The sequence below is a fragment of the Camarhynchus parvulus genome, chromosome 26 (genome assembly GCF_901933205.1).
Source record: "Camarhynchus parvulus chromosome 26, STF_HiC, whole genome shotgun sequence".
NCBI lineage: Eukaryota > Metazoa > Chordata > Aves > Passeriformes > Thraupidae > Camarhynchus > Camarhynchus parvulus.
This window is the reverse complement of record NC_044596.1, coordinates 992,661-1,008,683: the sequence shown is the minus strand read 5'-3', so window position 1 is coordinate 1,008,683 and position 16,023 is coordinate 992,661. Positions and strand designations below refer to the sequence as shown.

Here is a 16,023-nt window from a genome sequence, read left to right as displayed (position 1 = left end):
CAGGGAGGGGACAGGGCTGGGGCGGGGACGGGACAGCGCTGGGATGGGTGTTGAGCCCATCTGCAGCACGGGGTGCACCATGATTTAATCACATTTCATTTGTGACAATGCTACTGAAGAGCAAGGATGGGGCTGGAAAGCTCTGCTTAGAAGAAGAAAAAAAGTACAGCAGTTCTTGAGCCAGATGGTGAAATCTTCATGTGGAGTACTTTGGGCAGTTTCTAGCACAAGTTATCTGTGCCAAGGCTCCCTCCCTTCAGAGCTTGATGTTCCTTAAAACATCTCATGGGAAATGATAATTACTTATAGAAAATCAGAAGAGAAATTTGCAATACTTCCTGCTCACTAATTGGGATAAAATTTTCAGGAATATATATATATATATATATGTGTATGTGTGTGTAAAAAAAAAATATATATATTATATTTTTATATATATATTAAAATATATATAATATATATAAAATATATATTTATGTATATGTATATATACACATATTTATATTTATATATATTTATATATATGTGTATACATACATACATATATATGTATATATATATTTATATGTGTGTGTATATATACATATATATATATGTATATATTTGACATCTATATATACATATATATATGTAAAATATATATATAATTTTCAGGAATATATATGTTTAAAACATATATATAACATATATATATGTTAAAAATATATTTTTTTACTTGATGTTGAGTGGTGCTGTATGCAGATATATGTGTTCAATTTTAGAACTTCAGAGTTGCAGTTTTTAATGCTATTTGGGGATAGAAGAAGAAAACTCCACTGCAGGAGTACCTGGCTGCTGGTCCACAGTGATTCTCTCCTGGTTTTACAGAGCATTGGTTCAGTGTTTGTGTTTATTTTGAATGTTAGTGTCAGAGGAACCCCTCTGATAATGAGCAGCAATGGAATGGCTGCAAAATCAGACATTAGGTTCCCATCTGCCTCAGTTGTGAGAAATTGTAAAGTAGCTTCTTGGCTTCACAAATAAAACCAAGGAGAAGTGTATTTGCACAGAGTTCTGTATCATCATAATTAACAAAATGTTAATGCAAATTTAGATGTTCTTAAACCTTTAATGTACTGGGTGTCCCCGTGCTTCTGCACATAAATTATAAAGGCATGGCTGGAACACAAGCTTTCATGGAAGAAGTTCTTTTTTATTATGAGGACAAAATTGGTACAAGTAACAACTATTCCACCAGTATTTTAGGAAGTGACTGAGAATGCTGGCCATCCTGAGAGAGTTTCCAAGCCCCTATCTTGCAGTTTGTGAATGTTAATCTCTTTAAGGGCTTTTTTAAATTCTCTTTTGGGATCAAGGAAATAGTTGTCGTAGCTTAGACCAGAAAATTACTTGTGACTTCACTTCAGAATATGTATTTATTTCTTGAGTGTTGACAGAGGAAAAGTCTTAAGGCATCTGAACTATTTTGCAGGTGGAAAATACATGAAGCCTGTATGCTGGCCCTGGGCTCAGTCAAGTCTATAATTACAGACAGTGTGAAGAATGGGAGAATACACTTTGATATGCATGGCTTCCTGACAAATGTGGTCCTGGCAGACCTCAACCTTTCAGGTATGTGGGATATGTGGGACCCTGCATCCCTGGGAATAACTGCTGGGTACCAGACACTGAGAGTCTCTGATGAATCAGTGAGGTTGATGTGTGCATGAGGGATTGGAAAATGCACTTGAGCACCTTGCTCATGTGAAAAAAATAAATCTTGTGAGTTCCCACATGCTCCCAGTTCTAGTGTAAGTCCTTTATATATGGGACTGTGCTTTCAGCTGGATCTCATTGTTGGCTGGATGCATGAGCCTGTAGGGCTGGAGGAGCTGGGTGGAAAATAGCTGTTCTGATGTCTTGTGTCTGTTCCTGGGAAAGGCACCAGCACTGTTTAACCGCCTTCAGAATTCCTGCTGCACCATGTCATCCCATTTGTTTTATGCTGAGGCTGATGCTAGTTGTAGCACATGAATTCAAATAATGCTCCTGGCTAAATGGGATTCTGTTATTGAGAGCTCAGCAGGATTTTGCTCTCTAGGTTATCTTACATCACTGTGCAAGAAAATCAGAGGAACTGTTGAAAGTTAGACCTCAAAAGTCCTTGCAAATTAAAATTTTAGAAGTTTAAGGCATTAATGTGAGCATCATTGATGAGTACACATTGAGTTGTCAGTGTAGAAAAAACTGGTTCCTGGGTTCTTTTTCATCAAAGAAACAATTATTTAGCCCATTACAAAGAAGGGCTTTTTGTTTTCTTTGTGTTAATGTTGGGTGAAGAACTAGTGTGCAAAGTGCATAGTGTGCAATGCATGTAAGAAACCAACCTCAGAAATTTACATATATTTACATTCATTTACATGTGTGGCCCTGGGTTGTAAATGAGCTGCTGTGCTCTAGAAGGGCTCCCAGAGTCAGTGTGTTGATGGCTCTCCAAGGATATCAATTTAATGGTCAGTAATGGTACAGACAAAGAAATGTTGTGATTTATGATACTGACTTAAAAAACAAAGCTCTTCTCTTGCTGTACATCTTGCACAGAGTGTTTTATGTCCTCATCTTAAAATTAGTACTTGCAGGAGCATAAATAATGGCAGTAAAGATGCTGAGGAACAGAGAGCATCATCCCTTTGAGGCCAGCCTAGATAGGTAAGGAGATTATAGTCTGAAAAGGCAGCAGGAATAAGTGTGATAAAGATATATCATACCTTAGTGAGTGCAAGCAGGTGAGTGGATAATGAATGTCCACTGCTTCTGTGGTGCTGGTGAACCACAGAATTCCATTCTGTAACTGCAGGGTGATGGCTGCAAACTAATCATGTAATCTGTGAAAGGTCCCTGGGTATGAGCTCTGTTATTCCAATGCTTCTCCCTAAGATGCTGCTTTCTTCAGCTGGGGACAGAATATTGAGCTGGATAAATAGGAATTGGTGGCAAAGCCTCTGTTCTCTTCCTTTGCTTTTGTTCAGCGATGAACAAATTCAAGTGTAAATAGTTGAAGGGAGGAGGTTTTTTAATAACTGAAAAATTATTCTTTGAAATAACTAAGAAAATAAACTGGATTCTGCCCATGAACAAAAATTCTCTATATGCTGCCACACTTGTCTTGTGTGTCACATTTCAGTGTTTTCCTGTTGGGAGACAAGATTTTAAATAATGGATGGAAGCAGCTGTGATTTAAACTCATAAAGCTTATTCTGAAACAACTGAGGTATTTTCTTTTGCTGCAGTGTCTCCTTTCCTCCTGGGCCGGGCCCTGTGGGCTGCCAGCCGTTTCACCGTGGCCATGTCACCAGAGCTCATCCAGCAGTTCCTGCAAGCCACTGTCAGTGGATTGCATGAAACCCAGCCCCCCTCTGTCAGGATCTCTGCAGTCAGAGCCATCTGGGGGTAAGCAAACCCTGGGCTATTCCACAGCCCCAGGGACAGGGATGTAAATAACACTGATAAACTGGTTTGTTAAAATGGCATTTCTGTCTGGGCTGTGGGAGGTTTTGCTTTGAATGAAATAGATGTCAGCTTAAAAAGTGTAAGCAAGCAAGTTCAAAATAGAATAACTCTAATGAGGAATGTGAAATTGAGATTCAGGGTTGGCTACAGTAAAGTGTTGTGGTGGATATGGTCACAGGGAGGAGCAGCACTAGGTAGTGTTGGAAGGTACAAGGATGAAACTCAGATTATTCCTCTTTGGTCATAAAGGTGACTAACATCATACAGGCCTATGGAGCCAATCACAGCAATAAGGAGTGTTTGGGGTTTGATTTTCTTACCCCATTTTTGTCAGAAGGAAGGTCTGCTGTACTTGATGAACATTAGTGTTAAATCAAAAAAACAGTCACAAAAAATCTGCTAAAACCTAACTGTTCACCACTTCCAAACAGAGCACTTTTGTCTTATTTGCGCTGAAATGCTAATGAATAAGTAAAGTCAGAGATTTATGACTTAGTTATTCCTGAAATTGCTTTATCACACACCAGCTCACTTGTAGAACATGGTAACAACACACTTGGTGAGCAGTGTCTGTCCTGGACTTTTTTCCTTTTCTCCATCAATGGGCAGTTCTTAGGAGAGATCTGTCACTGAGGGGCAGTAGAAGCTTCTAACATCACTCAGCTCAACTCTGCTTTGTGTGCAATGTGGAGGGAAGAGTTCTGGCGAGAGCTTTCCTCCTCCTTCCTGCTGAGCTGCTGGGGAGATCAAGCAGTAGAGGATTGAAGGAGAGAAGTCCTAGAGAAGTGAACTTAAAGGAATAAGAATGGACAGGATGGAACAACCCCTTATGTATTATCCAGAATGGAATATATTTAAGTTACGTCAATAAATTAGGAATGTATTTTTGTATCACAAATTTCTTGTCTAGCTACTGTGACCAGCTGAAGATCTCTGAGAGCACCCACGTGTTGCAGCCTTTCCTTCCCAGCATTCTGGATGGCCTGATCCACTTGGCAACTCAGTTCAGCTCCGAGGTGCTGAACCTGGTGATGGAGACACTGTGCATTGTGTGCACGGTGGATGCAGCATTTACAGCCAGCATGGAGAACAAGATCTGCCCCTTCACCATTGCAATATTCCTCAAGTACAGTAACGGTATGCATCTACTTACATCCCAAAGCACGCTTGGTTTTGCTGTTGAATCCTGCAGCTGAAAACTTAATCAGTGATCATTGAATGAACACTGATTCCCGTGGTAGAGGGGAAACTTGCTGCCTTGCCCAGCCAAAATGCCTTGCCACCTTTCCCTGGTGGCAAAGATTGAGGTGTGTGTGTGTGTGTGTTTTAGTAAACGATGCTTTCTCTCTCCAGATCCTGTTGTTGCTTCTCTTGCCCAGGATATTTTTAAGGAGCTAGCTCAAATAGAAGCCTGCCAGGGTCCAATGCAGATGAGGCTGATCCCAACCCTTGTCAGCATCATGCAGGCCCCAGCTGACAAGATCCCAGCAGGGCTGTGTGCAGTAAGTGCTTCACTGGGGCATGGCCTGGGCTGGAGATGTTCCTGTTGTGTAACACCTGGGGTGGCTGCTCTGCAAAGGGCAGAAGGGCTGCTGTGGACATGCTTTGGAGCAATGGCCTCAGTCACTGGGGGAGGTTTCTCTGTGGAGGAGGCAAACTGCAGGTGCAGGAAGATGCTTCCAAAAGTTTGCTTTAAACTGCTCCTCTGGCCTTCTTCTAGTCTCCACAGTATCAGTCATCCCCACTCATTTTGCTGTGATATTGCCATCTTTCAGCAGGAGCAGCCTCTTCTCCCAGCAGACCACACAACTTTTCCTTGCATTTCTTCCAAAGGCTTGTTCTGATTTATGCATTACCTATGTATGAATTTGAGATAAATTATACAGGTGCCTTAATAAAAGATGGAGCACTGACTGTGTAGAATGGTTGTATGGAATTAAATCCATAAACATCCGCATCAATATGCATATAATCTCTTAATTGGTATGACTGTAACAATTGCTTATGGGTAATTAAGATAAATTTAAATCAATGTAATCAAAATGGAACAAGTCAGCTAGAGCAGTTCTCTGGCTGTTCTGATTAGCATGCATCTGTTTGCCATGTTTGAGTGGTGACACTGCTCTTGATGTGGGAACTGTCTTGGGAGCTTCTGCAGCTCACAGCAGTGATGCTTGGGTGTGTGACTCCAGGGTCCTTGCATTTAAAAATGATTCTAGACTGTGAGTTCAGGGTGTGGTTGCAGCAGTGGCCACATCCCTGCAGTTCACACCTTTGATGTTTGCAGCAGGGGTGGGTAGTGCTGACTTCAAGTTCTGTGGCTGCTGCCGTGACAGTTTGTGCTTTCCTTTCAGACTTCTATTGATATACTGACCACAGTTGTGAGGAATACAAAACCCCCTCTGTCCCAGCTCCTCATCTGCCAGGCATTCCCTGCAGTGGCACAGTGCAGCCTGAACACAGATGACAATGCTACTATGCAGGTACTGCTGTGGGGAGGGGGAGGCTGGTGACACTTGGGGAGGGGGAGGATTGCAGGGCTGTACCAGTCCAAGAGAGATGACAAAGCCTTTGAGGAAGCTCAGGCTGTGCTTGCCAGTTGCTGTATCAGCAGCCCCTCAAAGCCTCTGCCACCTCCAGTTTACCATGAAAGTCCTGTTGTTCAGGGCCTGCAGTGATTTTCCTGATCATTCCTGAATGTGGAGAACTACAGTGAGAAAGGCAGCAGCCTGGATGTTTTTTCTATTTTAGTGCACTGGAGCATGTTAAAAAAACCTACCAACCAAAGCCCAGCAACACAAAAAAAAAATCCCCAAAACCAAACAACCAAGGAAACCTGTAATGCTTTTCTGCCCCCATAACATTTATCACACCTGGTAATGGCAGGGGCTGTCTTCAGGAACAATCACAGACACGGGACAGCAAAAACCCTCCTGGCCCTCCTACTCTAGCAGCTTTCTGCTGTGCTCATTTATGAGGGAAGGGGAAGGCAAACTTCTTTTTGATTGAGCCAGGTGTGGGATGGAGGGACAGCAGGGAATCATCCCCAGCATCACCACTGCCTGAGCTGTGCTTGCGGGCAGGCTTGGCTATGACCTGATGTCTTTGGAGTATCTGGCAAGAAGGAAAAAGCATCAGAGGCTAGAAGTGCAGGGAGCCTTTTCATTCTAGCTCCTAACTGACAAATGAGTAACAAGGGTGGTTTCATTCCTTATGTAAGGAGTTCCGTAGTGGCAGCTACTCTTTGCCATGTGAATACAGACCATGTGAATGTGGTCTTTCCTAAACAGCAAACCAGTAAGAATAGGTGAGAGAGACCAACAGGGAGAAATTGTAGACCTGCACACCGGTTGCTTTGCTGGATCTTTGTGCTAAGAAGAATTCAAAAGGACTGCAGCTCAGCTGCTGAGTTGTGTTTTGTTCATGTCACACTTCTCTGTCTTCACCTCTCACTTGTTAAAAACTCTTTGAATTTCTTTAGGTACCAAGATTGGCACAAAACTGCAGCTACTTGAGGTTGTTGTTGTATTTATTGTTGTATTTATTAGTTATCTTGATTGCTGCTGATTGGGCAGTGAGGAGTAGTGTATGTGTGAATGAGCTGGAGTCTGTAGAACTTGTGAGCCTATCACAGGTGCCACCAGTTTTCCCCTTGTTTTCATTGTGGTTCAGGGAGGTTCTGGGGTGGTGAAGGGGATGTCTCCCCTGCCTGCCCATATGGAATGCAGGGTGACCCCAATGTCTGGGAATGACTCCATGACTCAGAAGGCTGAACAATTGCTTTATTAAAACTATACTATATTACATTAATACTTTATTATAACTATACTAAAGAGATACTAAAACAATACTAAACAAAAGACACTAAAGAATACTAAAGAAAAACGTGTGACTGTCTGAGACAGCCAGGACACAGCTTTGACCCAAACAAAACAATCCTCAGCAGAATCCAATTGACAAATCCCTTCAGGTAAACAATCTTCCTAACACATTCCACAGGTGCAAAAACAACAGGAGCAGCAAGTAGAGATAAGAATTGTTTTCTCTTCTTCTCTCTGTACTTCTCCAGGAAAAATCCTGGGAGAGAGAGAGATTTAAGTTCAAAGAGTATGTGAATACCACATGCCCACTCCCTTATGTAGGAGCGTCGGGGGGCAGGACGGTGGGGACAGACAGAGACGAGAGGTCTCTGCAGCCAGGGCTTGGAACTTGTGGGTTATTGCAAAGGGCCTGGGTGCAGGGCCCTGCTGGGAGCTGCCAGCCACAGCTGGAGAAGAGAGGGGTAGAGAGGATGAGAGGGTAAGACAGTAAGGGAGTAAAAAGGTAAGAGAGTAAAAGGGTGAGAGAGCCAGGTTCCCATTACAATACCATAAATCTTCTTCTGTGTTGAATATTCTAATTCTCACTAATCAATCTAGTACAAGATACAAATCCTATAGCATTTCCATACAGCCTATAAGAATCATTACATTACCACACTGTGTTATATTTTAAACCCTAAAAACTCCTCTTTGGACCCCTTCTGCCAAGCCAGTAGGGTCTGCTCTGACCCTTGGACCTGTCTGCAAGCAGAGGGTGTTGTTCCATCAAAAGGGGATCACCTTCAGCTGGCCACACCATTGTTTTCCAGTTGTTCAGTAACTGAGGTATCTCAAGGCTTGCTTTCATTTCAATCTCACTTATAGTTTCTATATTCTCCAAATCTTTTGCCAGGCAATCATATTTATGAGGCTTTCCTGTTTCATTTTCCCCAACACCTTGCCCATTCTTGTCCCTAGAACGGCGGCGAGTGCCTGCGCGCGTACGTGTCGGTGGCGCTGGAGCAGATCGCGCAGTGGCACGACGAGCAGGGCCACAACGGGCTCTGGTACGTCATGCAGGTGGTGAGCCAGCTCCTGGACCCACGGACCTCGGAGTTCACCGCTGCCTTTGTGGGCAGACTGGTCTCCACTTTAATTTCAAAAGCCGGGAGTGAGCTGGGAGAGAATCTGGACCAGATCCTGAGAGCCATCCTGAGTAAAATGCAGCAAGCAGAGACGCTTAGTGTGATGCAGGTGAGCAGGTTTGGCACCCAGGAGAGTGAGGAGAGGCACCACGAGAAGAAACTGTCATCATTTTCTTTCATTTATTGCCTGTTTATTTATGGCTTATACAACTGGAGGGTCTGTGTATCCTGTTGAAGTAGTCTGGAGAATGATCAGAGAATCATGGAATCTCCTGAGTTAGAAGGGACCCAAAAGAATCATTAATTCCAACTCCTGGCCCTGTACAGGACAGCTCAACAATCTCACTCTGTTCTAACACTCCTTGAGCTCTGGCAGCCTTGGGGGCATGATCATTCCCTGGGGAGCCTTTCAGTGCTGACGACCCTCTGGGAGAAGAAACTGTTCCTGATACCCAACCTGACCCTCCTGTGACACAGCTCCACGCTGTTCCTCAGGTCCAAAATTTTTTGTCAGGTTACAGGGTAAGCAAGATTCTCCTGAATAAGCTGTAATGTGCATTCAGTAGTCCCTCATGCCCTTGTACTTGCAAGCCTTCTTTGGAGGGATAGGAGTTGCCTCAGTAGGAATGTTATGGCAAAGGCAGCATGTGTTTTTGAGTGGATTTGTTCTGTATTCCAAGGATAAATGCCTGAGACTAGAGACAAGATGAGCTTTTTGTGGATGGGAGACATAGTTGGCCTGAGTGAGCCCACTAAAGAGCATCACCATCTCTTCTAGCCTTGACCTACTTGTAGTGACACAGTTTTCTGGAGTGATTTTTTCCCAATGGTCTTCATTCTCTCTCCTGTCTTTTTTTGTCTGTGCCCTCAATGTAAAACAGCTCATGCTGACTGCCCTGGTTCCTTGGTAGCAGCTGGGGGAAGACATTTTGCTGGCACTGCTGAGCAAGATTCCATCTCTGCCCCCAGTGCAGCACTCAGCTGATCTTCACTCTACTCTAACCATTTTATCTTATTTATCTGACTTTTGAATATGCATTTTTCAAGCCAGCCTGTGGTACCACAATTGCCATTTCAATGTCAGCAGATCTCACCTGCTTTAGGATTTTTTACCCCTGGATATACTGATGATAATTGTTTGGAATGGCTCTCACTTTGCTTGGTTTTGGATTTAAAAGATACAGAAGTTTAAATCTGAAGCAGTCCCATGCAGCCCTTGTAGCCAAGCATTTTGCAGTGCTGGATCTCTTCCCTGTGTTAGCCTGGAAGATGGTCCTCTGGAGATGGGCAGCTTTTTCCTGAGGAGGGCTACAGAGATGCCCTCAGACTGGGAAAGTGACATTTAGACATACACAGCAAATGAGTTCTGCCCTGGTCTTTAGGAGTCAGACTGTAAAACTGCATGTTGTAATGAAACCTTTTCAGAAGTTGTAGTTCTTTCCCTAAAATCATGTTCAAAATGTATTCAGAATTGGGAAGGTGCTGCTGCGTGATGATGTGGTGGTGTTTATTTCCTGCATTTGTAGCACAGTGCTTTGCAGCTGGTTGTACTTTCCCTTCCTCCTGGGGTTGGAAAGTACAGCCTTCACTCCTGCAGGGAGCTTCAGCTTCCTTCAGCAAGCACAGCTTCCCTCCAGCTCCTTAAATATTTGATAAAACATTTCCAGCTGTTAAATTATGTACAGCTAACATTGCCTTTCTCCTCCTGCAGTCCCTGATCATGGTGTTTGCCCACTTGGTTCACTCACAACTGGAGCCCCTCCTGGAATTCCTGTGCAGCCTGCCTGGCCCCACTGGCAAGCCTGCCTTGGAGTTTGTGATGGCCGAGTGGATGAGCAGGCAGCACCTCTTCTATGGGCAGTATGAAGGCAAAGTCAGGTGGGAGCCACAGATATTCCTGTTAGTGCCCTCATCCCTCTGCCTCTGAGTGCTGGGTGCAGGGAAGGGAGCTGGCTCAGGTGGGAGCAGTGTGTGCCAGCATTGGGCAGAGCCGCTGCTCCCTGCACTGCCACTTCTGCTCAGGAGAGCTGTGGTAACTGGAGCAAGCTCTGATCTTCCCCAGCAGTGCTCCTGGTGCTCCTGTGCTGGAACAGAGGCATGAGGGGGAAGGGGATAGGTCCTGCAAACATGGGGCTGCTTTTGGGATTGAATTTCTGTGAATGAAATGAGAAGAGCTTCCACACATGGAATTGCCTTTGGAGACTACTGTAGAGTTCTGGGGTGTTGTAGAGGGCTTCCTAATAAAATTTGGTGATTTCTACTGGATTTATTGATCTAGTTAAAAGTTGATCAAGAAACCAATTGCAACAGTGTTCTCTCCCTTTTGCTGTGGGAGCATGTTTGTGTTCTGTTGGAGACTGAGTGCTGTATTCCAAAGCATGGGATGCTCTGTGTTCATTTAAATTTTGTCACAGCTGCTGTATTAGATTTTTCTGGAATCGTGAGGCCTCACAGACCACTCTTAGGAGTCTCACCAGCTGTTAACTCACACATTAGTGTTTTATGTCATTGTTATGGGCTGTCAAATAAATAATGAGAAAAAGCAGGTTCAAAATGGAAATTAGTGAATAATCCTGAAGGACAAGGAGCAGATTTGGGGAGCCAGTGCTCTTTTTGGTCACATTTTGTTGGTTTCATCCCTAAGCCTGGTGGTTTATCCCCATTTTGACAGTGCAGGCCTGTCTGCAGGACTCTTGAGGCTTATGGCACAGGGAAAAGCCAAGGCTGACCAGGAGAATGAGGTTAAAGGTGATTGCTTAGAGCTGTGTTGTCCAAAATGAGAAATGTTTGTGTACAGGTGATGTAACAGGGCTCCACACTGTATTAAACACTTGGATTTAGTTGGTTGTGGTGACATTTACCACATTAGTAAATGCTTGGACTTTGTGTGTCCTGAGGAAAAGCAGGGCCTGCTCTGAGGAGCCTCTTGTTCAGGGTTAGTAGAAGGACCCTGAAGGCAGCTGACACCTCCTGTGTGCACAGTCCCCAGCCACTGGGGGCAGGTTGAAGAAGTGGCTGTGGGGTCTTGGTGAAATGATAGGAAAATTTTGGGCAGCTTGGGGCAGCAGGTAAGACCTGGGTTCAAACCAGCAGAAGTCAGAGCCATAGTGTGGGGGAGAGAGAGGGTGAGAAGTGAAAGCACAAAAAGAATTCCACAGAACTCCAAAACTTCAGTTTGAGATTTGTGGAGCCAGGAGAGAGAGAGATTTGGGGGTGCCAAGCAGATTGTCAACCTTGACCTGTAGTCAGCATCATCCTCAGTGTGCTTGAAAACAGCGTGGAGCTGGAGATTGGAAGTGTGGAGTGGAAATGTGAGATCAGAGATGGAAAGAACATGTAAAGGGGAGGGGCAAGCTGGAAGGTCTGAGTGTGGCAGAGCCACGAAGGACCAGAAGTGAAAGTGAGCATTGAGACTGGAGAAAGGGGGCAGATCATTGCTACAGATCAGCCAAATTACTGCTTTGTTGCCACTGCTTTTCTCTTAATTCCATCCTCGTGTGCACATGGTGCTGCAGGGGCTTGTTTAACCTGGTGACCCTTCTGACCTGGAGAAACCTTTAATGTATGTGTGGGTGGATGTCCGGGTTAGTAGAACTGTTGGTGGTGCTAAATCCAGAGCTTGACCAGCTTGCTGTGCAGGTCAGGAGCTGAGTCCAGTTTCAGATGCTGACATAAAACAGGAGACATGGGAAAATTCTGTCATGCTTGTTCTTGGCAAAGATGCAGAAGAAAGGGCATTGGGGTGTCTGCTATGGGGTGTGTTCCTGTTAGAGAGGGGCTATGAAAGCCAGACAGTTCAGGGAAATTCTGATCTCTAATTTTCCTATTCTCTGCTCCCAGTTCTGTAGCACTGTGCAAACTCCTGCAGTATGGCATCAACACACATGACAAGAGACTCCAGGACATCAGGGTGAAGGGAGAAGAAATATTTAATATGGATGAGGGAATTCGGACACGATCCAAGTCGGCCAAAAGTGAGTAATCATTCTCCTGTGTTTAACAAGGTTTTTTCTGTAAGTAGATGCTATAAAAGGCCTTAAATAGGTCTGGCAGATCAGACAGAGTTGTGGGAGATAGTTCCTGCAGAAGGCCTGTGTTGGTTTTTAGAACTAATTCATACATCAGGTACTTAATATATCTGTTTACCTGTATCTATTTACCTTAATTCTGCCAGAGACTGGTTTGGAGGACTCCTGATGTCTGATTTAATATAACTGGATGAGGCAATTATGGGGAGTTCTTCACTGCTGTTTTGCATCATGAGACAGAATTGATATTTCTGGATGCCTGGTAGCTTCTCTTAGAGGAAAGTGTCTTTAGTGCATGCAGAGATTTAAAACAAAGGGGTGTCTTTTTCAATGAGACATTTTCCACAAAAAGCAATGATTCAACAAGTTAGGGATTTCTTTTAAGGAAAGCTTGACCAGTCTCCTGCATAAGACTTGTCTTATTTTCAATTTTCAATATTTTCAAAGATCCAAGGTCTTTGACTGGAGGTTGCTGTTGAGATTGATCTTTTAAGTTAGTGCAGAGCCCTGGGCAGTTTTTCCTGAGGACTGAGCTCCAGGGGAGGACACTCAGGGGCTGCTGTCCTCAGCCATCAGTCAGACCTTGGTTGTGCCACTTGCTGTGCTAGAGCTCCAGTGTGCCCAGTCGTGGGATGGATGTGGAGGCTGTACAGATCCAAACTGGGAGCCTCTCCAGACACTCAGTGCTCCTTGAGCTGCCACGGGCTTGGGATCTGCAGTGATGCAGTGAAGGACTAAGGCGACAGCTAAGGAGATGAATGGGGGCAAGCACTAGGGATTTTAAGAGGTGGGTGGTGGTCACAAGTCACTTGCTACCTGATTATTCTTGGCTTAAAAAAACCAAGCCAACGAAGGTCAGAGAAAAAAATGGCAACTGCCAGCATTTGAGTTAAACAAAGATTAATACTAGCATTAGTGAGAGCCAAAACTAATGCTCCCAGATTTTTTTTATTTGATAGGATTTTACTTTTGTAGTTAAGGGCAAATACACTGTCTGGCTGTCCCTGTGGAATAGTTAAGCCTGCAGGAACACTAGTAAGGAAAAGTTGAAGCTTACAGTGCCTCAGAGGGGCAAAGCCATGCCTGGGAGCAGTCCTGTGCCATTTACATGAAAGCATTGGTGGATGTGTAAAGATGGACTTCAGGAAAGAAAGGTTGACTCCAGCTGACTCTCTCAAGCAGCCTGCAGTAGTAGAGTCACACATTCATTCAGCTGTGAAGATTTTCCCCCTTGCATATTCTGAGTGAGCCTCCTCCTCACTCAGAATATGCAAGGTTGATATTGCATTGAGATCTTTGGGAATGTAGCTCTGAGAGTATATGGAAAGAAGCTTTGGGACTTTTATGTCAGTTGGTTTTCTCTCCCAACCTCCCTAATAAAAAACCCCACCTCAACAAGAAAGGGCCTGTTTTATAACTTTTAATTAAAAGCAACATGAATATGTGTATTTTTTTCTCTTACAGATCCTGAGCGCTGGACAAACATTCCTTTGTTAGTAAAAATCTTAAAATTAATAATAAATGAACTCTCTAATGCCATGGAAGCAAATGCATCTAGACAGACAACTGCAGATTGGAGCCAAGGTAAAATACTGGGTTTGCTTTTTCTCTTTGCATGGCTTAAATCTACTTGATCTTCTCTTGAGAAGAATTTCTGGTATAGGAGCTTTGTGACAGTAAATCATGTATCCTGCAAAGGCTTGAATAGTGATCCAGAGGATAAGCTCATAGAATCACAGAATCGCAGGATGGTTTGGCTTGGAAAGGACCTTTTAAAGCTCATCCTGTTCTATGGGCAGGGACACCTTCCACTGTCCCAGGCTGCTCAAAGCCCTGTCCAGCCTGGCCTTGAGCACTTTCAGGGATCCAGGGGCAGCCACAGCTGCTCTGGGCACCCTGTGCCAGGGCCTGCCCACCCTCACAGGGAACAATTCCTTCCCAATGTCCCATCTAACCCTGCCCTCTGACAGTGGGAAGCCATTCCTCTTTGTCAAAGTCCCTCTCCAGATCTCTTGTTTTGTTGTACAGTTCATCATTAGGAGAATATCTCTTCCTTCCCTGTGCAGTATTTAAGTGCTACCAATCTCTTCCAGGTAAAAATAAATAAAATGGGAGAATAAGATCAGTAAGTGTTGTGTATCCTTAGACCTAGAAATTCTTTTGGGCTAGTTTGGAAGATGGGATCTGACCATGTGCAAATAAAATTACCCTTTCATGGTGTATCTGGTTTGCCTTTTTCCTACTTCAAGTATCTGTTCTTGGTGTTGCCTTTTGCTTGGCTCCAGTTCTGGAATCATTCCAAAAGGATGAGGAGGATTGTAGGTGTTTCTCTTAATCCACCCACACAGGCAGAGATGTGTTTGTCTACAAATTCCAGTACCTATAGAGTGATCACAGACCTCTTGGACCTCTTGAATTTGGATCATTTCTAGAACTTTTTTTTTTTCCTAAACAGATGATTCAAATGATATGTGGGAGGATCAGGAAGAAGATGAGGATGAAGATGAAGGCTTAGCAGGACAGTTCTTGTCAGATATTCTTTCCACAAACAAGTATGGTGAGTAACAGCTTGAAAGTCCTTCTTCAAAGCAATAATCAAGTAGGTGACATCCTAGTCAAGGTTTTATTCCTGTGCCAGCAGCAAAAGAAAGGCTGCAGGCATGGGGAAGGAATTCTGCTCTGGGATTGTGAATAAGGACTTTCTGGAGAAGCCATGGCTTTGAGCACCATGGGGATTAAATTCCTGCATTATAAATAACACCACCTGGGAGTTCACATACTGCAAAGGCTTCACACCTGGGAGGTTCCTGCAGGTATTTCTTCTAAAGAGAAAATTGCTGCTCAAGGTGTAGGTGTGACCTCAGTGTGGTGGTGTCCTAGGGATGGGGGAGCTCGTTTGTGGAGAGACCTTGAGGAGCAAGTGCTGCATAAAGAGATGAGTGGGTGCATCATCCCTCAGGTTCATGTGGCCTCAGAAGGGAGAACTTTACAGAGACAGTGAGGGATGCTGCTCACATTAGCTCTGAACTGGCAAAGTGCCCCCCTCACATGGGATTAAGGCAGAAGATCCTGGTGCCTGGAATTCCCAAACCTCCTTGGGAGTGTCCCATGTGTGCTTGGTTCACCTACTTGTTTCTCAAGCCTCCACTGGCCCTGGTTCTGGGCTTCAGTGGTTTCTATCACATCACCTAAAAGAAAATATTCTGGGTATAATTTTCTTTTTCCCAGCAGTGCTGAAATTATTTACTTTTGGATCCTTGGGTTTCAGTAGATTAATAGAAAATTTCCTGAGATAGTCTGCTCTTTTTGATGTTAAAACCTGCTGATTTGCCTCTGACAGATGAAGATTACTATGAAGATGATGAAGAGGATGATCCCGATGCATTAAAGGACCCTCTTTACCAAATAGATCTCCAGGTGAGATCTAGAATGAGGGGTTTTATCAGATTCCAGTTATTCTCTATAAACTTTAATTTTTTAAATGTTGTACTTTGACAAATAGGTAAGCACTGGAAACACCAGTTATTGTCATCCAGAAGGCACTCTGTTTCTGAAATTACT

At 43.9% G+C, this 16,023-nt stretch overlaps 1 protein-coding gene across 1 annotated transcript in view; it reads left to right on the top strand.

Annotated features, from left to right (window-relative positions):
* Window positions 1–16,023, top strand: part of IPO9 (importin 9) — a 41,093-nt gene that overhangs the window by 23,487 nt on the left and 1,583 nt on the right. The window contains 11 exon segments of the mRNA XM_030965716.1: window positions 1,472–1,611; window positions 3,270–3,429; window positions 4,400–4,626; window positions 4,843–4,991; window positions 5,844–5,972; window positions 8,268–8,543; window positions 10,146–10,312; window positions 12,275–12,408; window positions 13,927–14,046; window positions 14,918–15,019; window positions 15,803–15,879. Coding sequence (XP_030821576.1) covers window positions 1,472–1,611; window positions 3,270–3,429; window positions 4,400–4,626; window positions 4,843–4,991; window positions 5,844–5,972; window positions 8,268–8,543; window positions 10,146–10,312; window positions 12,275–12,408; window positions 13,927–14,046; window positions 14,918–15,019; window positions 15,803–15,879 — 1,681 coding nt within the window.